General features: G+C 37.1%; 2 protein-coding genes across 2 annotated transcripts in view; one reads left to right on the forward strand and one right to left on the reverse strand.

Moving 5' to 3' along the window:
* The window catches only part of LOC145769205 (polycystin-1-like), an 82,090-nt gene extending 78,993 nt beyond the window's left edge, over nt 1-3,097 (reverse strand). The window contains exons 1-4 of the mRNA XM_082580793.1: nt 3,048-3,097; nt 1,510-1,673; nt 942-1,090; nt 355-477 (exon numbers count right to left, since the gene is read on the reverse strand). Of these exons, the coding sequence (XP_082436919.1) occupies nt 355-477; nt 942-1,090; nt 1,510-1,673; nt 3,048-3,097 (486 nt within the window). The remainder of the gene's footprint in view (nt 1-354; nt 478-941; nt 1,091-1,509; nt 1,674-3,047) is intronic.
* Nucleotides 3,098-13,786: 10,689 nt separating this feature from the next.
* LOC145768305 (E3 ubiquitin-protein ligase ARIH2-like) lies at nt 13,787-22,931 on the forward strand. The gene is made up of 10 exons (XM_082579783.1): nt 13,787-13,984; nt 14,833-15,006; nt 15,530-15,765; nt 16,818-17,067; nt 17,583-17,700; nt 18,382-18,432; nt 18,695-18,716; nt 19,369-19,520; nt 19,761-19,904; nt 20,844-22,931. The coding sequence occupies exons 1-10, from the start codon at nt 13,842-13,844 to the stop codon at nt 21,066-21,068; spliced, it is 1,515 nt and encodes a 504-aa protein (XP_082435909.1). The 5' UTR covers nt 13,787-13,841; the 3' UTR covers nt 21,069-22,931.
* The last annotated feature ends 3,530 nt before the right edge of the window (nt 22,932-26,461 follow it).

The raw sequence follows: 26,461 nt of genomic DNA on the forward strand, positions 1-26,461 counted from the left end.
TCCTCCGTTAAGAGATTGGACTCACCGAATCGGACTCACAGAATCGGACTCACCGAAACGGGCCATTCCGCAGTAGGCCATACCCATGAGAAGTGTTGTAGACATTTCTCTCTAAAGCAGCGCACTGTTCACAATCATGAGAGAAATCAAGGGCTATAGTCGAAGGGGCGTCACTCCGCATACCTTTAAGTGTCTTGCCAAAGACACAGCCACATGCTCTTGAGCGTTGTCCAACCGGCGTAATATTAAATACCCACACAATATAACCTCGTTACAACACCTTTTATGTGTCATAATGTATCAGTACATGAACAATGCTCAGCACTCTGGTGAAAGTGACTTCTCTATGTTTACCTCTCTATTGCAAGCAATAACCGGGGGTGCATTGGCACACGAGTGTAGGCACGAATTCCACTCGATCGACGAAGGCTCAATATTCTCTGTATCACTGTCTTGGCGAGCGCACAGGCAAGAAGACTAACAGAGAAGAAAACTGGTCGGTTACATTCTTGAAATCACTGTTGATTGTGAAAGACATAAGGACGAAAATGATACCGCAGAAGCGTGTAACTATGTTCTAATTTCAGAGGTAAGTTTTCGTAGTTTTTTCTCACTTGCACTATCAACAATTACGCATTTCGATGTTATCCGGCAGCGAAATATATTTAGTAAAATTATACCAACAGAACCACACAGAAACATTAAATTCAGATTAAACGACCAGATCAAGTGGGTGTCGGTCAAACCACTTTCCCATCGTAAGTTCAGCTTTCGCTTACATAACAGTCATGGCTCTTATGGATATTTCCAGATAGCAAAATATGTCATTTTTACATAAATTTAACGTCAGCAGACGTTGAAAATAACGTACGTAAAAACGGCGGATTTTGCTGTCTGGGTTGAACGAGCTAAGTGGCAGCAACAAAGAAACGCAAACTTACGTGAGGTTTCAGGAGCGAGTGATAGTAGCGTTTTGAAAAGCAAGTTGCAACGCATGACGTAGCATTTGCAGTTGCCCCCGCAGTACTGTTTGAATATTCCCATATGATAAACTTGTTGGTACTGGTGTTGCACGAGACATGTGTTCCAGCTGCAAGCAGTAGAGCCATTGAAATGAAGTTAAACCTTTAATGAGAGCAAGTCGAAAACGTTTGAAAAAAGAACTTGATTGCAATAACGTTGTTTCACAAACGCTATTGCGCTACTATACAACATCTATTACCGGTGTCAGGCTTTACATGTTATCATTGGGCCGCGCCTGCCAGTCACGCATTGGACTTTTTAGTCATAGGAGGGCTTGTTAATGACGTGATTTTAAACTACTATCTTCGTTCCGAAGCGTATAATGTACCACGGCAGCGTATAAAATTTCTTATAGAGGATACGTTATAAGCAATTTCTTTTCAGTATATTCAACCAGTAGCCTATTTCATTTGTGAAAATTTTTAAGAAATGAAACCCTGAATTTATCCCGGAACTATTAAGTGACAAATAAAGACAGAGTCTCACCACAATCAGATAAGTTTATGTCAATAAGCCTCTCGTTTAGTACAGATGTAGGGAGGACGCATAGTACGTGAGGAAGATCAAAAATTACGTCTTGGTTGCTCCTCATCCAATTCCTCAACTTCACAATGCCACAGTCACAATTCCACTGGTTCAGTGACAATGAGCTACAATTGAGAAGCGTATTCGATATAAAATTGCTGTGTGTTTTATAATCCAAGTTGCAGTGCTGATATGTGGAACACCAGCAATAATTAAAATAAATTTACTACATACCAACACTAAATCAATTTTAAACTATTTGTTTCACTCTTTGAGTAAACGTTTCAAATTCGTTAGTATTTTTCATATACACATTCTCAAAGGAGTATGATCATACGCAGTTCCTAGCTAGCAAAATATTCGTTTTTTACACTGAATTGATGTAGTTTTGCAACCGGGCTTAAGATGACAAGTTTCGCAATGATCGTAAAATGTGTTGTTGAAAATAACGTTTAAACTAAAGTTGGGCAAGAAATAAAACATCAACGTTTTGCATCTGGAACCAAATATGCCACATCTTAGTCACATTTTCTTTAATATTGAAACATATTTCCAAAACGCACTTTTGATAATTCACAAAGGTAATGAAGCCATTAAGGCCAAAAAGGTAATGAAGTTCGTAAATTCTCTGTTCCAGCATCAACATAGAAATGCCAGATGTTAAAAAACATTAAAAATAAACAAATTCACGCGTCGATTTATCAATCAAAAAAGTGATGGCGCTTGCCCACAGTTGACAATATCACATTTTATTCTTTAGATTATTATTTGATGTGTAAGAAGGCAACGTCATCACTAAAACAACAAATCAAACAAAACTACAATGCCGTCTAGTAAGGTGTGGCTGGTTGTCTGTGCGTGAACGCTTTCTGCTAACTTTGCCTTCTCTAAACACAAGAAAGAACCAATTGCAAAGCTAAAGTGAAATACTTTAAACAGAACGTGGTTGAAATAATTTCTTTTTTTACAATTTCTTTTAAATATAAATTTAACGGAATTACAACAAAAATTATGCAATAATGACCTATGTAGTAGTAATACTAAGTTACAACTAAACTCAAATATATTTGGCTCCATTCGATGTAGGAAAATTGATCAAATTTGAAAAGGCAGCTGTGAAATGGTAACAGCTCTTGAAAAATACTACCGGTACATACAAAGCAAACGAATGAAAAACTGTTTCTTTTCACATCAGCTCAAGTGGGTATCATGTTCCTAATTTTGACACCTTGTGACAAAGACTTCTGTTACTTTTATTCTTAAAGGTGTAAAAACATTGTTTTCAGTAACGTGATCTCCGAGCATGGTCACTTGTTCTGGTGTATCACACAAGCTAACATTAAAGTTGGAAGATGTTATCGAATGGGTCACATCATCTTTTAGGTAAAATAAGAAAGTGAAAGAATCTTCAAAAGCCAACACATTATTTCCGACAGCAACAAATACTTTATGCCTCTAACACACAAAACAACAAGAAGTGAGTGCATATCAATACTTACATGTTTGTTATTGGGAGATACAAGACATTGTCGGGCAACTTGGTTAGCATATTATTTGAAAGATTCCTGAAGGTAAAAAGTAATGTAATGAAATAGACATTAAGTCACAAGAATATACAGTAAAATTACAATTTTCTTTTCTGAAAATGTTGGTTGAAATACAGTGATGACGGTAACCTCGTAAATATTAGGTTCAATCTTTTTCGTAAAAAAACTAAAGTCATTGCACAAACAAAACAAGTTTGTAAAACCACATGCCTCAGACACACACACACACAGCTTTTTTAATTAAATACATTTAACTAAAAGCTGAAATTGAGATGTCAAATACACGTAAATGAGACATGTAATACTTACAATTTTTTCAGTAAAGTGATGTTTTGAAATGTAGACTCCTCAATTTCACTAATAAAATTGTCTTGAAGATATCTGCATGAAAAGATTAAATAGCCTGAGTTTTTTTTTTTTTTTTTTTTTTTGTGATCCATGGCTTGAATTATGAAATAAAAGATTATTGTTTAAATGTTTAGTTATATGATATATGAAACAATGTGATACAACAATACCAATACAGAATATACATAAAATGTGCTTTGCTGTAAAGAGGTTTAATAAATGCAGTACTTCATTGGTTATGGTGTAAACAACAGAACTTGAGTGATTCACTGTCAAGCGTTTGGCTGTGTCTACCAGTGCAGTATATCAATCTTCCAACTTGGTGACAGTTACGCAAACATCTCACCATTTGTATTCCATATAAGCATTTGAGTAATGAGATGAAATATATAAATCAAAATAGATAAATAATACTAATAAATAAACTTAAAATAAATTACAAATTCTCATTTTATTCCGCTACTCAACAGAAAAGCTGCATCATAAAATCTGTTGACGAGAGAATACTTACAATTCAGATACAGGTAATGGGATGCTGATGAGCACAGGAACATCTGTTAATTCCTGTCCAGAGCAGTCTACCTTGCATGTTGAATCCACAACGAGCGCACAAACACATTTACTTGGGCATGGCTCACATGATTCCTAAAAAGAAGTTTTTACAGCATTAGTATATGCAATAAATTTGCATATTAGTATATCATATAAAATCCAAATACATCTTATTAAGAAAAGTGGAAGGCTACACAAAATTTTAGCTAAGTATCCATATCAAATTCGTTCTTACTAAAATACATCTGCAATAACTTAAATGTAAAACAACAAATTTTAAAATATTTACATTTTAAAATGTCCATGATTTAATTCTATGATTAAATTATAAAATACTAAAAACACTGTTTTAGGCCAGCATAAAAACACATAACACTTAGATAACAGGATATCAAAATTACAATATTTTTTACAAGGGTTATTTTTAGTAATGTGTAATATTAATCAAAACATACTTGTGCAGATGCCATAAGAAACAGTCCAAGTAAGACAAGAATAATCCAACATGATATTCCAATTTTCATTTCCAAAAAAAGTTTTAAAACAAACGACAAAAACAATGGTTAAGTAACAAAATACATCTGTGAAAGTCAATAAAACAAGAAATTAAGTTTCTAACTACTAATTACTGTAGTGCAAGTACAATACATTATGCACAATTACAACAAGTGGTAATTAGAATAATCCTAATAATAGTATAGGTTGGGTGTACAAATCAGTGGTAAGAGCACCTATAAGATGCTTGATAAAATGTCAACTCAACACCACTGTAAAGCATGTAGTAGACTCTTAATGACATGCCAAAACCATTTGGAAAGCATATATACCCGTTACTCAGTAACTAAATATCCATTTGCTGTTTCCAGCAGTCTGTTCTGTTGTTTATGTAATATGCAGCATACTGTATATATGCTGTGTAAATAAACACAAAAGAAATAACATTATTAACAATATTCCATATTTATCCAAATGTAACTATAAAAAAGTAAGTGTATGGTACAGATTAATTTAAAGGGTCCTTTTCTAAGATTTAAATGCAAATAACAAACAAAATACATTCATAAAACACCAAAACTACATGAGTGTGCATTTTGAAGTTTCTAACCTCCTTGTTTCGTTTGATGTATATTTTTGTCTTAAAAAATTTTTAGATTCCAGCCAAATCTAACATTGGAAGGCTGGAATCTAAAAATTTTTAAAAAACTTAATTACAAATGTAACAGGCATTATGCTGATAGCCTACTCTCTTTGACAAACATTCAGGAAACCATTAAGTTAAAAAAAAATTAACTGAAGGTAGGGACAGTGGAATACCGGGACGACTCACTTAACTGATTTTTCTTGCGATATGGACAGCTGGAGGGTCACTGAAAAAATCAAAAATTGGCAGAAATGCAATCAGTTTTTTTCGCTTTTACGCAAATTCACTCTAATCAGTTGAAATGCTGTATCTTGCTTGAAATTTGGGTGCTAGAACATCGGCAGAACCTTACTGCAGCAGTATGAAACTACCTACCATTACCACTATAGCGTGAAGTTTACCACTGCATTATTATGATTTGAAGAGTATCAAATAAATATGATATCACATATTTCCATGCATTTATTTTGACAATACACACGTTGCACACATGTGGACAGGTCACATACGCTGCACCTGGGTATGCAGCATAATGGTGGTAGACTTTAAGCAGGAGTTGCACCAAATTTTGTCAGAACACTATGACCCTCCAGTTGTCCACCTTCATTTTGAGTGAGCAATCCCCTACTTCTACCATCCCTAACTGAAGGTTTCTGCTTCTGCTGTTTCTGCTGAACAAAATAACTTTATGTACCAATCAGATTCTATAATATAATAGTGCAGTACATTCTTTATTATATTAAGTTTAAAAAATAGACAAAGCTTAAACTACAGCTATTCAAAACACATTTCATCAAAGTTGAACCACAATACCGGTAGGATACCGTACCGATACTCATATGATAATGGAATGTGCAACACTGCATGCAAGCTAACTGAGCTGGACAGGCAGTCACATGAGATGGCAAAAAGCTGTAGAGTAGCCTAGCCTAATATAATAACAGACTGGGCCTATAGTTTTGGTGGAGTCTATTTAGGCTACAAGTAAATATCATAGACAAAAAATTGATTTTTGCCATGATTCTTGCTGTCTACATAGATTTAATACTATCATTTTTTTTTATACTATTACTGTATATAATACTATTACTGTTATCAAATAGAAACCAATAAAAATCCTGAGGTTTTCAACACAGCCAAATGAGCCAATAAATTATTTTCTTTTGTGAAGCTTACTGGATCGCTTTGGCTTCCTCGTCTGGCTTTATTCCCACTTCGTTTCTTCACTTAGACTTAGAGGCTATTACTGTAGTTTTAATTTCTTTTCAATGGTTACTTTGATTTTCATAAAAAAAAAAGAAGATCCAACTCAGTAACTAGTATAGTAATACTAATACCGATAGTTGAATACTTTTAGAAAATGTAGATCAGTGTTATTGGGGCGTCCTACTGGAAGTTACAAAAGATTACATTGTAAGTAGTAATTTGTAAATAGTTTGTCTTTTAGTAATTTGTCTCTTAAGTAATTTCTCTCTCAGTCATAAAGACGATGCAACTCGTCTCATTTTTTGTGATAGAGGTGTCTGGAAAAAAAACAAAAGTTATAACGATATGAGTTTATATCATCTTGAAGCCTGCCATGTTGGTAATTGGTTCTGTAAGTTTATGCAGCTGCAACAAATTAAAGATTTCAACCTGTTCACAAAAATAACCTTAACTATGAAGCCACAGATTAAATAAAAACAATCCCTGCCTTTTGCTCAATTTCACTTTTTTTTTCTACGAAACTGTTTATTCACAATATGGCGAATTACGGTATATAAAGCGTCATCTGTCGCCAAGATGACAACAAAATGAAAGTCCAATTAGTCACGCTTGAGTGATCAGGAAAGGCTTTCAAAAATCAATCAAAGTTTATTTTCGGCACAGCACAACATAACCTAACTTCATTCAATCAATCATTGAATCAATCAACTTGAAATATTTTCGAAGCAACTGGCTACACACTGACATGAACAAAATATGAAGTCATAATTTATATGTTTTTAGTGCTCTTCAAGTCACTTATGTTTTTGTTTATCGTTTGAAGCTTGTCAGCGTTGCAGTGTAAAGCCACTTTCGAGACTGAGGTATCTTTCAGACACAAGTTTAGTGACCAACAGACCAAGACACCTGAAACTCAAAGTGGTTGAGTCGACATTCTACCGAGATCACGCGGCTTTGCCTTGGCGATACAGTATACACAGTTGCAGGCGCGAATCTAAGAGTTTTTTTCGGGGGGGGCCAGAAAATTTGAAAATCAATTAAAAAGAAAGAAAAAGCTAAACAGATATGAACAATGATACTACGACATATACGATATGCTAGAAAATAGACATTAAAACAACCATTTTCATCAATTGTGATGCCGAGGGACTAATATCAGCTGTTTAGAAGCATATCAAACCATTTGATGCGGAAACATACAATTTTTCACAAAATTTCGGGGGGGCCCAGGCCCCCTGGGCCCCCCCCAGAAATCCGCGCCTGCACAGTTGAATATCAAAATGATATCAGATGGCTTTGTAGTTTTTACTGCTTTCGTTTGTCCATTGCGTTCCATCTGTGCTTACTTTAATTAATGACCGATAAGTCTACTTTGTAAGAATTTTTTTTGTACTTTTATTCCTGGCAATGTCGTATTCTTGTAACACCCCCAGAAGCTTTAAAGCACTGATGCAGGTCCGATTAGGCATTACAAAGATTGACAAAGTGAAGTTTTTGTTTTTTGTTGTAGTTTTGGCTTCAGAGGATTTCATTCACAGGGTGCCGCTGAATGGACAGCGGTCTGAACTCTGAAACGGGTCGGTTAATAGAGCACACTCATGATTGCTCGTTGCACGATCTTGTCATTCATAGTGTAAAAATTATCCTACAAACAAGTCTAATAATTGTGTAAAGTCAGGCAATTTGTTTAAAAAGATGCGTAAGTGCAATTGGGGCAAAGGCACAGATCACATTGCATTTGGTTTGTTAACCTCAGTTTGAGGCAGAAAGGTTTGCGTTTTGAGAGACAGAAAGACCTTTTTTGCGATGGCAGCACACACAAATATCAGTGTCTCACCAGATGACGGATGTGGAAAACCCGAAAAATACAACCCTGCAGTCTGCAGACAAATTTGCTGTGTTTGTCAAAACTACTGCCTTTCATTTAAAAACCTCCCTTGTAAACTCCTTTGTAAAAGTTAGGTATATTTTTTAAGGGATAAGTTCATTTTTATCTAAAATACAGCTACTTTTATGTTTTTAATTAAGCAAAGACATTTTTAGATATAGAACATTTTATTTGAGCAATGTAAAGTATTTTTCTCTCACGGGTCAGTTTTGCTGAGTGGTATATTCTCTATCAATTTTTACTGGAGCAATGTAAAAAATTATTATCAAAAGTTTGGAAAAGAATGTATAGCCGATAACGTTTGCAATTTTTGTTTCGTTTTAAATCATGCATTTGGTGGCTTGATGTAAAATTGTATCGCGTTTATCTGGCAACACTGGTGCATACTAATTTGTGTTTTGTTTGCGGTTCATTCGAGTTTGCTATGCTATTGCTGACTTTTTTTGTTTGACATTTGCCTTTGTTGACATATGTTTGCCATGTTTTTATAAACCAAGCCTAGACTAGGATACTCTTGAAATGAGACGAAAATTTAGAAAGGTTGAGTTGTGTTAGTAAATAGAGAAATAAAACAAAGTAACTTCAGCTTGTTAGTAAATAACAGACAAAGTTGGTTAATTGTATCCGAAGCCATTAGCCAGACGTTTTGATACATTATCTGATTGATACGTTTAACCAAATAACAAGAGGTTTTTAGTAGAAATAGTTCCCCATTTTTTTCAGTTCTGCAATGAAAAGACCTTTCTCTGCTGGAAAAGACGTTCTAAAGCACAAGCGGAGTGACTCAGAGGCGCCGGAACAATTTTTGAATTTTTGACTGGAGAGGCAGGATTACGAAAAAAGGGCACTTTTATTGATGAAAGGCCATTTTTTAAAGTTTTAAGATAAGATATAGCGATAATGCTCATCTATCAGCTCATTATCGAGTAATAATACAAGTTTTCCGCTATACAAACACAGTCTTTGAAATTAGCATATTTTTACTTCGGCAAAAAGGTTGCTGAGGCCAAACAGCAAAAGTTGAAATTACCTCGGCAATTGCTGTGTACATTTATTACGGAAAGATTGTACCAAAACATGTAAAACAAGAAGCGAAAAATATACTAGAATAGTCTATCATGACCGCATTGTTTGATTTGTTGCGATGTAATAATACCAAAAATAGCGGTAAAGCGAGCAACGCGATACGCACGCTGTTACGGTTATTCACGTTAAATAACTCACAGGGGAAGGGAAGTACCGTATTTATCCGTGTATAAGTCGCACCCCAAAATTTGGCTGAAATATGGCAAACAAAATCTTTTTTAGCAAATTTTATTGAAAAACAACAATCAAAATTTTAAAAGCTTTCAAACTCATTTTCATCTTAACTGATGCCAAATAGTTTCTCCCATTGTTCTTGGGGCTCGCAATGTGATGCTCGCAATACTCGCACGCAAAATACAAACGCTTAATAGCAGCGCTAACGCGCGATCTGTAGCATTCCTTTGTCAGAAGTTCAGAACCTTGTGTATAAGTAGCACCCCAACCTTTTTGGGCAAAATTTGGTGCAAAAATTTGCGATTTATACACGGATAAATACGGTAAGTGAATTTTGGGTTGATTCAACGTTCGAGTCAGCACAAATCAATTTAATTTTCACAGCGGATTACCGGTATATTGCGTAACAACAATGCCCAATAAGAAATTTACGTTTGTTTTACATTAATTCGACATCCAGCGACGTTGAATTATCATACAATAACGTTAATTGCTCAACCAGGTACTGGTAACAAATTAATAACTCCCTGCCAGAAGATTGCTTCGATTTACATATAAGCTAACATAATCTCGGCACAATTGGGACATTGCGAGCAACACAAAGTCTGTTTGATAAAGAACTAGTCAGAATTGGTATAACTAGATGCTGTATCAGCTGGATTTGGAATTTTGTAATAGTTGAGGATTCTGGGTGCAACCTAATTCGTACCATGAACAATTTGTACCGTCAGTTCGTACCTTGAAAAGATCAAGAGAAAAAAATAAAAAAAGCCGAAGTCGCTGATTGAAGTTTTCGCAAGGTTAGGGTATCAGAGTATCGGTTAGGTATTGGTAGTTAGGGTTAGGGTATTGGTTAGGTATCGGTATCCGCAAACAAACTGAAAAGATCAAGAGAAAAAATAGAACATTGCTGATTGCAGTTTCCGTTTTTTGGCAGTTTCCTCAAACATTTTAAAATTTTCGGTAATGATCCTAAGAGTTTGCTGAATTCGCTGATTGCAGTTTCCGCAAACATTTCAAAAGGGTTAGGGTTGATCAGAGTTTCCGCAAGCATTTTAAAAGGGTTCGGGTGTTCCGCAAACAAACAAACTGAAAAGATCGAGAGAAAAAAAACAGAACAAAGCCAAAGTCGCTGATAGCAGTTTCCGTTTTTCCGCAGTTTTTGCAAACATTTTAAAATTTCCGGTAATGATCCTAAGAGTTTGACGAAGTCGCTGATCGCAGTTTCCGCAGACATTTTAAAATGGTTAGGGTTGATCTGGGTTTCCGCAAACATTTTAAATGGGTGAGGGTTGATCAGAGTTTCCGCAAAAATTTTAACATTTCTGGTAATGATCCTAAGAGTTTTTGTTTGTTTGCAAAAAATTTTAAAATGTTTGCGGAAACTGCGATCAGCGACTTCGGCTTTTTTTAACTTTTTCTCTCGATCTTTTCAATGTACGAACTGACCGTACGAACTGTTCATGGTACGAATTAGGTTGCATCCGAGGATTCTAATATATTCTAGAGCTTGACCGATATATCGGTCAGCCGATATACATCGGCCGATATCGGGTATAGCCGATATATTGTATCGGCTATTTTTCGCCGATAAACATCGGCCAACAAAAGCAAACTCAAAACCAGCCATACATGCCTTTAGAAGAAACACAAGTTGCTCAAACGTGCTTGCATAATGCATAGCACTTGTTTCGAGAATATGATTTCCCGCCCATTCTAGTGCGCGCATCTAGAAAATGTTAATACTGTATCCCTTAACTTCCATTCAAGCAGGAAAACTTTCAAGTTTTACGTTGCTTCAACGATTGATGACATTGAATCAGTGTAACAAAGGTGAATTTTTTGCTAAGAATCGATGGGAGTACCGGTGTACTTCTACTACACTAACCACGTGCAACTAATTTCAAATCTTACGTCACAATGTCTAGCTTTGATCTCCGAGTGATATTGATAAGGCAAGATTCGTTACAAAATTAGATAATACGAGTAGGCTATCACAGCAAGATGCAGCAAAATTTGTCAAGTTTTGGTATTACAGTAAGAAAGAAAAGGCCCAGGGAAAATTAACTTTTGCTCACATGACATGCAAAAATAAACCCAAAGAAAAAATCCTGGTGAAACTTTGCACAGAAGAAAATAGTAGCGTCATTGTAGAAGTTTTCCGACCCGTGCCTAGAGCATTGTGACGCAAGAAGCCACACGACCTCGTTCGGTGGAAGTTAATCAGTTATGCGACATATTGCAGTTACACGGCGCTTTGACTCTCCAAGCGCACCTCGTTGGTCTGATGAAAACCTTTGCTGAAATTCTAAAAAGCCTTACAAACCTCAGCCATAGCTCTTAAATGGCGAAGAATTCAGACCGGACACGTTTGTCCGCCGTCAGCAAAAACGAATTTCGAGGCCCTGGGTTGTAACAAACTTTTCGTACGGTAGCTGATATATATCGGCCGATATATATCGGTATCGACCTAAAAATTTCATAAATATCGGTCTCGGCCTGAAAAAGTGATATCGGTCGAGCTCTAATATATTCTAAGTTTGCATACAGACGGTGACGTAAGATACATGACGATTTTATGTGAGCAAACATTTCAATTTAATAGTTCAAACATTTTGCACTAAATTTCTTTCCAATTTATTTTTCTTTGTCGGAATTTTTTTTAATTTTTTTAAAAATTATTGGATACCGTAGCGTAGCCTAATTATCATTGCCGCTTTTACATCGTTTTAACGTTGAAATAAGACCCTAACCTCTAACCCCTAACTCTAAAACTGCAATGATAATTAGGCTACGGTACCTTATAATTTAAAAAAAAATTCAAAAAATCTCCAAATAGGAAACTCGTTAAAAAGGGCTCTCGCTGAATTGGGCACTCGCCGTAATGGGCCATTCTGTTCATTTAGAGCAGTGTTTCCCAAACTTTTTTTTAATAGCGCCCCCCTGGACAACAAACAGAGTATCAAACACCCCCTTCGACAAAAAAAGTAAAATCAAAGTTATTTTCCATTCATCACAACTTAAAGTCCAACTTTAATGAGACGGATGAGGTTGGTGCAATGTCATCAGCCTCTTGACGTCGGGTTTCAGTTTGGATAGGAACAATCTTAAGTCTCCCAATCTAACTATGTCAAGACGGTTTCTTTTGTTATCCAGACGCGTTGTCACGGCACTGAAAGCACGCTCCACCAAGTATGAGCTGGGAAAGGCTGTGATAAAAGCTTTGACCCGATTTCACACGTGACGTTCTGTAGCCAGAACGATTGATACGAGATATTGAACTTCGGTTTGAGTGTAAAATCGCTTTGCAATGTTATCAGTTCCTCCTCAAGAGTTCCATGTTCGGAAATATCACAGAATGGGTCGATTATCCAGTCATAGATTTCTAACTAGTCTACATTCTGGAATCGAACTCCCATGCCTTTGTGTACTTCTTCAAGATGATTGCTGTACGTCTCTACATCAACATCAGATATGCCTCTGTCACTGGTATCAAGTTGATGCAAGCTTGAGAATAGGAAAAATTCTAGTTTAGCTAAATTTCGCTGATACAACACGAGCTTATTTCGTTACCCTGAAGGGATAATTTTAATTCATTAAATTTGGAAAATGTGTCTGACAAGTAGGCAATATCATTTCTCACAACTAGGAGGTCATTCGCAAGGCCAGGGTCACAACTACAGTATTTATAAATTCTACGATGGTTTCAAACAGGGAATAAAATCGTGCAAGGCAATTTTTCTTGGAAAGCCATCGTACTTCGGTGTGGAGTAGTAAGCACTCAAAAGCTTCATCATTCTCATTGCACAATCGTTTGAATAAGCGTGTATTCAGAGCGTGCGCTTTAATTTTATTCACTGCTTTGATGACAGTCTTCAAAGATAAATTAAGACGAACGCTAGATCAAAATACTCTCGGATTGTAAGATCGGATTTGCGTAATCTCAGTGCTTCAAATTGTCATGCGTTACGTTATGACCTCAACTAACTTGTAAGGCACTGCGAAGCGACATTGCCAACATAATCGCCACAATATCTGCCACAGAGCTCTTATAGTCATCGTCTTCTTTTGTATTTCTTTGAAGCGAAACATGACAAAAAATACTTTACAATCCTCTTCTTGTAACTGCCCCGATTTACTCTCATCGCCCACTTTATAGCCAGCGCCCCTTCATGGTCGCAAACGCCCCCAAGGGGGCGCTGGCGCCCACTTTGGGAACCACTGATTTAGAGTTTAGACTGTGTCTAATTTGTTTGTTGAATTCTTACGTTTTCATCATTTGTTACAGTATATATAATAGTTTGTCTATCACTATTAATTATTTGTGGCCATACTTGTTAATTTTAACAGAATGTCAGAAGATTCCGATGACTACTGTGATGATGATGATGATCTTAATGATTATTACAATAACAACGATGATTTTATGTGTGTGGATGAGGATGATAGCAATACTCAAGAGATTGGCTTGTCTTCAAGTAATAACCATATCAAGTCAGTGGGCATTATTTTATATTACTTATATATACAATATTTTATAGGACATGGCTATAATATATCTATGGCACTAGTGTTGCCAAGTGTTCTGAGTATGAAAATTAATCATTATTAATTTGAACTAGCCATATTTGTAGTGTGTATTTTGAGTAAAAAAGTGGTCCCTTACTTGGTTTCAAGTGTTGGAGATGAGAAGATAAGGTTCTCATTGCATTAAGTCTTCGGCACTAATGAAAGGAGGGTAGTAGTAGTCCAGTTTTGATCTGGTGACGTATCAGTTACCGTCTACCGAGTATGGCCGGACCCACCTTCATTTGCCGCGATCATCTTCACACTCTGCCTCCACATCAATCTGTCTAAAACATTTTCTCTTGTCAAGTCCACTTTGCTGCTTTCTTCCACAACTTGTCTTTTCCACATTTTCTCAGGTCTTCCAATTGTTTCCTACAACCCTCCACTCGCAATTCCTGCACTCTTCTCAAAACATCGTCATTTCTTCAATACATGCCCAATTGCCCATACTACCTCACTCCATTCGTCTTTGCCAACTGTGGCTGTCAACATTCTCATTCAACCTATAAGTTTTTCAGTATTCCTTATGTCCATTAGCTTTGCACCACACATTGCCCTCACCACTGTTCTCTTAGTTCTTTTAAAATAGTCAGTTCATTTATCTTGGCCACCTTTTTTAAATGCCTGAGTGTTAAGAATTGAATCTGCATTGATCGTCTGCTACACATTGTCCAATATGTTCTTTTTATATTACTGTATTGATGTTTTTTATGTCATTCTATTAGCAAAAGCTTTTTTAATCGTGTAGTTAGAGCAATTTTTATTTTATTTAGAAAACGCATTCAACAATTGGAACATTACAATTATAAGTGCTTAACGGAAGTCGAAACAAAGCAATGGTTGCTGGACAAAACAAAAGAGGTTGCATCTATTTTAGGGATATCATCTTCTTTGTCACGTCTTGTGCTGCAATCAAACAAATGGAAAATAGCTGCTATTGCTACAAGGTAGGCCTGCCGATACTGTGAAGAGCATTCTATCAGGAAACTTCAAAATGTCGATTAACTTGTTCCAGTTCTAAGCACCTTAAACATGAAACATACATCTCATTTTGCAAAGATGTCAGTAGCAAAAAGTTTTGAAGATCTTTTGTTGCCTAATGTTAATCTAACATTAGAATTATATACAATTTTTTCATAGTTATTAATGTTGGATAATTATTTTTGATGAAATCTGCTAGCACGTTTCAGTGTAACCACACGTGTATCTTTTTCTATGTATTTTAAACCAGGGCTTCCCAAATTCCTCAAACTGTTTTTTCAAATCATAATTTTAGGGTTGCCAAATGAGTTATAACTGATCTACAGTGAGTAGTTTACAGTGTAAACTGCCCACTAAGGGGTCGCATAGAAAATTACTTTCTGACATTAGCACAACAAAAAGGTTTAGGAAGCACTGTTTTAATGTGTACTACATCACACAACTTCAAAACAATTATTCTTTGTGAGCATCTCAGGTTTATTATTTCAGAGCCAAGGTACCGTCAGAACGCAGGAAAATGCTGATTGACAGCGGCCTGTTACAAGTTTATTCTTCTACGGTAGTTTCAAAAATATCTCTCTCTCCCAATTCCAAATTTTCATGCAGCGTGTGCTTTGGCAGCATTTATGGATCAAATTTATCATCATTATCGTGCAAGCATATGTTCTGTAGTGGATGTTGGAAGACACATGTAGAATTTTGTGTAAATGATGGAATGAGCTCTGGTCAGTAGTGATTTGTAAAACATAGTTGTGAAAACTTTTATCATTATCCTGAACTCATACGTGTATCAATACTCTTTAACTTAATTAACATCGGTTGCATAGTGGGGAACAAACCGACGATGGATTATGATGATGCATAGTCGAGTAATAAGAGCTCTGGCACAGCGTTGATGGCACACTTGAAAGTGGGCACAAAGATTTGCTTCTTGCTTTCCCATTCACTAAATCTTAAGCCACCGAGCGTCAACCTGGATACATCAAATGACAAAATAACGAATAACTTACCTGAAAGCGCTTTTTGAACTGTAAAGTGTCGGCTGCATAGCCGAGTGGTGAGAACCCAGGAACGGCAATCGAAAGGGCGCCGGTTCGACACCGCTCAAGAGCATGCAGCTGTGTCTTTGGCAGGACACTTAAAGGCATGCCTGAAGGTGGACACGAAGATTGGCTTCCTTGCCTTCCCGTCCACTTAATCTAAATCTTCAACCACCGGGTGTAAGCCTGGATACGACAAAAAAAAACTGTAAAGTGTAAATACAGGTGATCAATGGCGGATTGGCATAGCAGTAGCTTAATCATAACCAAAAGTGATCAATACAAGGAAAAGATTTATAGCATGACACATTCTTCTGGAATGGAATGCAAAAAATGCACCATGTTTTAAAGTAGACATTTGGTGAACAACTTGAACCAATCTGCAAAGTATTTTAGATATACATTATACAAGTACGTACATGTAAAAAGTGAAAACATAGCAGTTTGAGTCTCAGGTAAGATCCCACACAGTCAGAATTTGAAAATTTTCATATTTGCGCTTCCCTTGTAATTGCTAATTTCCAGTTTCCACAATGAGGTGATAGTCAGGACTCAGGGTTATTCAATACCAGTGTCCAGTAGTGTATAGAATTAAATTAATACTTTTAAATGCTTGTTTGAAACACATATATATATTATCATTAGGTGATTCGTAAAAAAGTTTTGGTTGAAGACATAACATGGTATATATTATGCATTGATGAATTTGCCAGGTTGATACGTTAATGTTTTTGCAGCAATTCCTTGTATGGAGAGTGATTGTAATTTGCTTTGTGATGAGGATTTTGTGAAGCCATTTCTTTCCAAAAAAATAATCCGGGGCACTGCAAGTTTATGGGAGTTGTATCAGCGATATTTGTTTGATAAATCAGTCAGCGCGCATTATCAACTTCGCTTCTGCCCTGGTGTGGATTGCTCAAATATATTTTATGCCGAAGCACCAAAGCCAAGATGTGTGCAATGCACCAGTTGCAAAACTTCATGTTGGTATGTACTATTTGTATGTTGTTGTGTGTATATGCAAGAATACTAATACCCAGAAACTTGATCACATCTTGCACTGGAACTTAGCTGACAACAGATAGCTAGAAAAATGGAAAAACACAAGCTACGGCTGATTAGAGCAAACTTTTTACACAAATGTTGATTGAAATTAACAACCGCTTAGGTTGCTGCTGTGGCAACGATCATGTAATGGTCAGAGGCTAGGTTTTTTGGTTAAATGTGCGTATGTGCCACACTCAATGTGCCCAAAAGCGACGAATTTGGGCACATTGAGTGTGTGTCTTTGCTGTAATTATGATGTCTATTTTACCCCTATTCTCACATCACCATGAGCCTTATGGTACTAAATTTAAAAAAATATAAAGATTTGTGAAGGTGACTAAATTTATTTATGAGCTACATTATAGTGTGTGCACTGTGTGGTTTTGAAACGAGAATGTAATTCTGCAGCTCCAATGTTAGTTTTGTTTAAAGTTTCATTTATTTTTTCTTTCCAGTTTTGAATGTGGCTCCCCTTACCATATGCCAACAGACTGTGAAACTATAAGAAAATGGCTAACGAAATGTGCCGACGACTCTGAAACGGCAAACTACATCAGTGCTAACACCAAAGATGTAAGCTTCTGTAAATTTTGTTTCTCTCTTATTTAATCTTTTATCCTAGTTAAGTGGGTTGAGGTTCGACCAATGATTGTGGTAGCCTGGTAGGCCTGCTTCTATCAAAGTCTTTTTAAAAAAACGTCAATGTTTGACGAGATGATAATGCCTTGCGATGAGTGACATATGAAAGCACAAACAAGCACTCTGTCCAATTAAGAACCGGCTATCTTGTTCAAACGAATCCTCGATTGTGTGGCTGTCCTGATTCTGGTGCGCTCATCGTTTTACTTGAGTGAACTGACTGAATATTTTTTGTGAGTGAACTGACAAGCTTTTAACGTGCAATAGCCTAGTAATCTTTCTGAATACTGAAAAGTTTGGGTGTTCTTATGTTCATCAGGACAATTATCCTTTCTACCACTAGTTGCAACATCATTGAAGTCAGTGAAGCAATAAGGCATCCTGTTGATCTGTTTATTGTTGCTTTTACTTTCACTTTCATCAGATGAACGTTGCAACTAGTGATAGAAACGATGGTAATCTTTTAACGGTGCGTTTATCATAACTCCAAACTATTTGTCTCGTTAAGCAACACCACTGGCACCAACGTATCCCATGCCGGTGCACGTACTGTTAAACGTCTTTAATCCGAACAGTGTTTTTGTTGCATTGAATGTGCATGTTGTTTATTTGCAGTGTCCGAAATGCCACATTTGCATTGAAAAGAATGGAGGTTGCAACCATATTGTAAGTATCATGCTTTATAAGTTGAAAAGAAATATTTTGCAATGTTAGGTTAAGATATGTGTGAGTTGTCTTCAATGTTGTTCTTTTCAACGGCTCTATGAAGATTTAGTCAGGAACTTCTGCTACTTTGTTCAATAGCTTGCGATATCTGTTACTCCACAATCTGCACGTATTGCTTTGTAATTAACTTGTGGATTGTTTGATAAAGCTTGTTGGATATTTCGCTATTTAAACGTTTTCAAGGTTTGCTTTTATATTTTAGAGATGTTCGAAGTGCAATCATGGTAAGTATAAGATTATGATTATTGCTTTTCCTTTTCTATGTTTCCACCGCTGACTGTCGTTGATTGCTGGCAAATTGTTAGAATGTAGCCGCCACAGTTTCGTTTCTACCGCGATGCAAAGTTGATGGGGGACCGGTACTCGCTCGCTGTACCATACATCTCGTCTAGGCCAAATTGTTTGTTTTTGACATCCTCCGTTCGTATGGTTATCACTTTTTTAAGTCTGCTTAGTGGAGGCTTTTAGACATTCACTATCATTTTATCCTGTATTCGTACTGCAACCCATTCGGGGTTAACTCTTCTGGGATAGTTACCTCCACTGTCCACAAAGTCCCTTTTGACAAATATTGCTATTCCATGCTGAAGGTACAAGCAGCAAGGCCAAAGTGTAGAATTGCAAACCTTTCCTGAGGTCGGGCAGTGACTGTGAGAGTTGAGGAATACTTTTTTTAGACAAGATTGTTGCATTCTGCAAATTTAATAGAATGTGTGAAATATAAATAACAAGAATATTTTGTCGTTATAATTTTCTTGCTAACGTGGTAAACTTTAGTGCTGAACTAATTGTCGTTTTTGACTTTGAGAGTTGCTTTGGTTGATGCCATTCTCGTACGTCCCTTCAGCCATGCAATCAACTATCGACTTGTTACAGACTTTTGCTGGATGTGTCTTGGGGATTGGAAGAAGCATGGCGACTCGTTTTACGTTTGTAGTCGGTACAAGAAAAACCCTGAAAAGCCTTCAGAGAGTAAACAAACGCACGCCAGAGAAGCCTTGAAAAAATATTTATTTTACTTTCACAGGGTATTGGCTTAGTATTAGTTTTTTTTAGATGTAATCTTGTCTGAATTACACTGATAACATTATCGCCTGGAAAGTCAGCTTGGTCCGTTTAATCTGTTAAAGAAAAAAGTTACACCCAGCGAAACTGGCTGTTGTTATCTATTAAAGTTATAGTGGAATCTCATGTTATTTTTTTTATACTTCCTGTGTGGTCATTCGCCGGAGAGTTGAGCTCCACACTTAAACTTTCACTTTGTGCAGTGGGAGAATCATAGTCAGAGTCTTCGTTTGGAAGCACAAGCTCGGGAGAAGATTCTAGAACAAATTGAAGAGAAAGTGAACAGGAATGACGGGACGTGGATTGACTGGCAATATTTGCTCCAAGCTGGAGAGCTGCTCGCTCAGGTGGGTCTGCTACTATTTGGTGAGTCCGATTCGGTGAATTCCTAACCTCTAACCCCTAACCCTAAAACGGCAATGATAATTAGGCTACGGTACCCGATAAGTTAAAAAGAAAATTGAAAAAATCCCCCGTTAAGAGATCGGACTCACCGAAACGGGCCATTCCGCGCTCAGGTATATTTGAGTTTTAATCAAATTTTAGTCCGAGACATTTTTTTTCAAATTTTTTCCCTCCAGTTACAGACAGTACAGTCACCTTTTTCCAACAACTATCAAATCTGTAGACTTCTCCACTTTAAGAGCGTTACCGAGCAAAAATTTTGTAAAATTACTTTAAATATATGAATTTGAGAGCTTAAGTTGCTTAAAATCAATGCATTCACGATTCTCCTGGAGCTTGGGGTCTGTGGATGCTTGGCTAGGAACCAAGATCTCATTGGTTGTGAGCAGTCGTGCCGAAAGACTTCGGGCAACATCGTGTCGTGTTGGGTAACAATTCGATAAAATACTTTGCTCTAATATTTTTGAGCTGAGAGGTTATTAAATTACCTTATTCTATTATTTTTTGTAATTATTGGCGCTGTTTATTTTTCTTATGCAACTCATGACATGTCGAGTCTCAATTTCTTCGATTTTTTGTTGGCCACATCACAACACGCGCAATTGTCTTTCTACCCTGCTGCAGACAATAATACATCTACCTAGTATTACCAGTACGGTGTCCCATTTTTGCGTCGATGTTTCACTTTTTTTGCTCCCACTTTTCATGTGATGCCTATTAATAAGAAAACTGCACGTGAGCGTCACTAGCTCAATGTCACAATTGATTTAAATATTAATGGTTTTATTTTTTATTTAGGCATACATCTACCAAGTATCACTAGCAGTAAATCAACGTTTTTTTTACGTCTAAAATATTAACGTAATCACGTGTTGTTGCAGTGCCGTCGTACGCTATACTACACTTACCCTCAGGCCTACTATGCTGAGCCTGGTGCTGAGAAGGAGCTGTTTGAATATCAGCAAGCCCAGCTTGAACTAGAGATTGAAGACCTGGCTTGGAAGCTAGAGAACGCTCAAAATTACCAGAGAGGAGAAATTGAAAATCAGATGGACGTATGTGAGAAGAGGACTTACACATTGCTTGCTAGGTTTGTGGAGAAGTAGCTCTTTCGGAGAGTACCGAATTGAACAGTTTTTCTTCATCGTCCGCTCATGCAGTATGCGCGCACCATGGGCATTGTGCAATCACAATTCAGTGACTCGTCCTTGGTAGATGCAAAAGGGAGACTGCCTAGTGCGCCATTCCTCATAAGGAGCTGTTCAAATATCATAAGACGCCATTACTTCGAAAGCAAAATCCGTCTACAAACGTTGAATCAATGTAAAAATGACGGATTTTGCTCTCTATGTTATTTGCTTTGTAATCCTTTCTCCCATATGGCGTCTGACGGTCCCACCCCCAAATGACGTATTTTTTTCTTCTAATTTTACTAAAATAAGTAGCCTAAACAATTGTGGACGTGCAGCCGGAGTAAACCTGCATCGCTAGATGCATGTAGGATTGGTAAAATCTTTTCATGTTCTTTAGCATTTAGTTGTTGTATTTGGCTTGTTACCGATACTCAATACTGTTCTAAGTTCTCTATTCATCTATTCTCTAATTTGTACTCTATAATTTACCAACGTTGAAGTTTTAATTTTGATGGTAGTCTGAAGCAGTTTTAAGCGTTTGGGCCTCTGGTCAATTCTCATAGCGAAAAGCTTGCCTGTAAATTTGAGTGTAAAACCAAAGAAATCTCTTGTCCGTTTATCCGCGCCATTGTTTTCCCATAATTGCTTTCTTTTTCGCCTACGTACCGAGAAACATTTGTTGATTTGTTGGTGTTGATGGCTTGCGTGGAGGCTTCATTACCGGTTACCGAATCACAATCTTGGCTAATCATTCCAAAGAGCGTCTTATGATATTTGAGCATCTCCCCATAAGGACTTTCCTGTTAAACTTGTAGTCCTACTCGTATAACGCCGACAGTATTTTTGTCCCATACTTCCTATCACTTCGACTTTCCTACGTGCAACCTTGGTTGCAAACGACTTATAAAGTGGATGATCGGAGCCCGCAAGTTTGTGTGTCGTTAATTTGTACGTGTTTTATGTGAGCATGTATCTACAAGTGAGACTTGTATCAACTTCGTCTAAGATCGTGTATAGTGATTGTCTTTTTATTGCCAACAAACTGCGTTGAAGATGCCACATAGCTTGTATTTTAATGGAATGTCTTTTGTAGAGTTATCTGCTCAGCTTCTTTAATCAAATCTGTTCATTTATTTTCCACAAGTGTTTCCTGCCAAACTCGCATGTTTTGATGATGCAGGGATCAATTTCTGGTCATGTAAGTCTGGTCGCGGTTGAGCATTGCTAAGCAACCAATCTTATAATTGTTTTCCCACCGAAATAACCAGACCCAGCACTAAACCCCCGCTGCATCCCAGACAGCAAACAAGTCGTTTTTTCATTCATTCGACGTCTGCAAACGCTGAATCAATGTAAAAATCGACTGATTTACCGTCTGGGATGAGACGACCGGACGTTGGAAATGTTTGAAATAATGGCATCGATAAAATTTAAAATACTTTGTTCCCAATGAAATAACAAGCTTGAATCTATTCTGTCTAAAACAGCGAGAAAACTTGTGATAGCCTGTGTAAAGATAATAGTAGTGAAGCTTGCGTAGTCCACGGCCCATAGATATACCACAACATACTGCGAAAGCTTAAAAATGTTTTCGATTATCTAGTAGGCCTATTCCTTTCAGTACAAGTTATTAGACAAAAGTGTTACAAAATGAAATGAGACGTTGTTTCAAACATATCTACTCTGTGGTTGTCGCTTTTCAGAACTACGTTTTTCCGTAACTCAACGCGAATTTAAGTTGTCTTGTAATTGAATTACATTTTGTGTTTGTGTAATTGTATATTTTAATGTATTCTTGATTGTGTTGGACAATAAAGGCGCTCTTTCAAAACCTGAGGCAATGCTTGATTATTATCAGGAAGGACTGTACACAAGAATATTTTCTGTTCAGCACAGAAACTATCACCTATAGCGCCCCGATAGCTCAGTTGGTTAGCGCGTGACTTCTGGAACGAAGAAGCTTCAAGATCAAGCGGCCATGCTTCGACTCTCGGGGCAACTTGAGCAACGCACTTCAAGGACTGCTCTCTATTCAGCGGCATCCAGTGGCGTAGCCAAGGGGGGGGGGAGGGGTTGGGGCTTACAACCCCCCTCTTTGGCACGCGTGTGACGTCACGATATTGAGAATGATGCTTTCAGTCTAAAAAAAATTGCCTAATTTTATACAAAACTGCATTAAAAAAGCGAGTTTTGCCAATACCAAACATTCAAACATCTCAGCCAGGAATTAGCAACAAGAAAAGACAGAGACTTAGCTTTATTTCCGAAAAAATGCTGAAGAAAACATGATCTTATCCTTTTGCTATGCTACCAGACAGCACCATTTTACAGGAATATTCGTACCCACATTTTTGTTGAAAATGCTCTCAGAATGCACCAAATTCAAAGTAATTTTTTAAAATTTTCTGGGGGAGGCCCCCCAGACTCCCCGCCGCTGGGTCGTCAACCCCCCCCCCCCCCCCCCCCCTTTAAAAATTCCTGGCTACGCTACTGCCGGCATCTAATGGTTGGAATAATTCCCCGACAACAACACTTCAACAATCAGAAGCTTCACTCTGTCAATCTCGGTGACCGGGCCTGCGTCAGTGATTCAAAACCAGGATTGGGCTGTGCAAGAAGCTTTCCCAGTCCCACGATAAAGATTCAACCTAAAAACACGTTTTGAAGAGGTTGACAGACTTCTTAAGTCCCAGTTTAAAAAGAATTACTTTCATTCAGCGGTCTCGGATGGATGGAGACACTTATAAAAAGAAACTTAAAGCTCGAACTGTCAACTACAGTAACTTGACCCAGTAGCCTTGACAGAGGGTACTTTCCGGCCCAGGATGGTTTTAGGGGGCCGCGGAACTTTCCCGGGGACGAAGAAATCACCGCGTATTCTTTAAATATAGTGCATTTTTCTTGAAAGTGCCTTAATTTGGGGCACTAGGATAGGCTATCATTGGTACTGTGCCCGAATTATCCTCTCATGGCCCGGACTAGAACGGTGTTATTGGTTGAATGTTTGTAGAATTGTGCTTAACTGTCAAGATAGGATGATAAAATCTTGGAAGAGAGTTCGCTTTATTGTTACCCTTTATTGTTACGCTTTATTGTATACCCTATGTCTTCTTTTAGGAGGATTTATCCTTTTTTCTCAAAAAAAATGAACTGTCCTTTGGACAAGTTGTTCTTCGAGACCAATTTGTTGTACCACAGACATATAATATATGTATAACATATGTCTGTTAAGATAAAGGTTTCATAAAGGCTTTGTTTTAAGAATGAATACATAAAAACACTGTGTGAAACATGTTCCGTGAAAATCCCCAACCGAAAGTTTTAAATTGTTTCATGCAATTTGAACAGCGGTTGCTTTTGTTTATTTGCATATCAGGGCATTGGAAATTTGGATCGGTACTACTACTCAATTATTATACTTTCGTGACTAAAAAAAAGTCTTCGGTGACTGATAGAAAAAACTGATGTTTGACATGACGACGTCTGCTTGAACGTTTTGGCAGTGATAAGTCCGTGGCGTGACTTGTCGAAATGTTTACGTGTAAAACTACTGTATAGTAGACCAGACCGCACGAAAAAAACAGATTTCTTCTAATAGTTGACAACGTCGTAATTAGATCATCATGATTTAAATACGTATGAAACAAAACGGTTAATTAGTGTCGGTTATTGGTATAGAATGATGTTTTTGTCCTATCTAGGATTACACACTACACAGGGGGTTGAAGATTTAAAATTAACTGGACGGGAAGGCAATTCAGGCATGCCTACAAGCGTACTACCAAAGACACAGCAGCATGCTCTTAAGCGGTGTCGAACCGGCGCCTCTTCGAGTGTTATACTAAGTCCCACCACTTAGCTTTGCAGCCGATATGGTTGTAAACATAGTATAGTTTATTGTTATAAATAATAAAAAATTAGTGGTTATTGGTGTTGCAAGCTTTACAACCTGCACTAGTACATGAATGGCCTACTGTTCTCACGTGTTTTTCGCGTAAAAGGGGCATTCCTAGAGGTCGTTTTGCACCAGCCATATAGCCTACACTACAGTAGGCTATATTAGACCTATGCCTTTCCTGAAGTCAACATTGTCTTCTGATAACGTTGCTGCACATTGTGAAAAAAAAATCTTTGCAAAAACTGCTTGAGGAATTATACCAGGAAGAGAAAACAGATGAAATGAAAGTAAACAAGAAAGTAAAATGCAATGAGTCAGCAAGAAAAAATAACATTTAACGGGTATTTCCATTAATAGCAAATGGTGAAAAAGATGGATGCATAGCCTCATCATCATTAAGTTCCTTCCTCTCGTCGAGGGTTGGAGGCAATGAGACGCCAAGTTTCTCTGTTGTAAGATTTTTCTACTGCAGTTTTGTAGTTAAGTCCTGACCAGTCTTCAATATCTAGGACCATTCATATCTAGGACCAGTCTTCAATATCCTGGACCATTCTATCTTCAATACCTGACCTGACCAGTCTTTATTTTTCTTCAATATCATTAGTCCAAATTCTTGGTGGTCTGCCCCTATTTCGTTTACCGTTCATTTTTCCTTCTAGTAGTTGTCTTTGAATAGAATTATTGCGAATCATGTGGCCAAAATATTTCAATTTTCTTGATTTAATTGTTTGTTGAACTTCCATGTTGGTTTGTATTCTGGATAGTACATCTTTGTTTGTGATTTTATCCTTCCATGAAATTTTAAGCATTCTTTTATGGAATACTAATAAATACTCCATCAATAAATACTCCATACTCCAAAATACTCCAATACACTAATAAATACTCCATCAAATTAAAAGTAGTTTTGCAAATGAAACATCACTGTGACAAAAAATAAAACGGTTTAAACCTCCCCATACCCACCATTTTGAAAAAGGTGTTGAATTCCTTAACAAACCTTTCTCCTACAGAACATATTCAAGCACCATTGGATACCTCTAGACTAGATAGAATATCGCTATTCATTATGGTTGGTTGGTTTTGAAGTTTACTTTAAGTATTGTCTTAATAAAGCACCTGAAACTGCATGCAGCTACAAACTAAAAATCCTAAAATTTACTTTTTCTTGAAAAATAATTATGTTTTAGCATAATTGACCTAGGAAATTTCCCAGCTATTACGCTTAAGTCACTTTGGAACCAGTCGACTTCCGCTGTCGTTAGACATGGCTACGTCATCCCAAGTTTTGTGATGTTCGCATAAACAACCATAGTTCAAACCTTCCAATGGCTCAAACCACCTCACCATCTCCTTAGCGTTTCTCTTTGTTTGAAATTGTGATGTAAGCTTATTATGTTCTATTATAGAATCTGAGTGGCAAATAAAGTTATTTTATTTCACTGAACATTATGGCTGAAAGTACCGT

Source organism: Aplidium turbinatum, chromosome 4 (genome assembly GCF_918807975.1).
Source record: "Aplidium turbinatum chromosome 4, kaAplTurb1.1, whole genome shotgun sequence".
In the NCBI taxonomy this organism is placed as follows: Eukaryota; Metazoa; Chordata; class Ascidiacea; order Aplousobranchia; family Polyclinidae; genus Aplidium; species Aplidium turbinatum.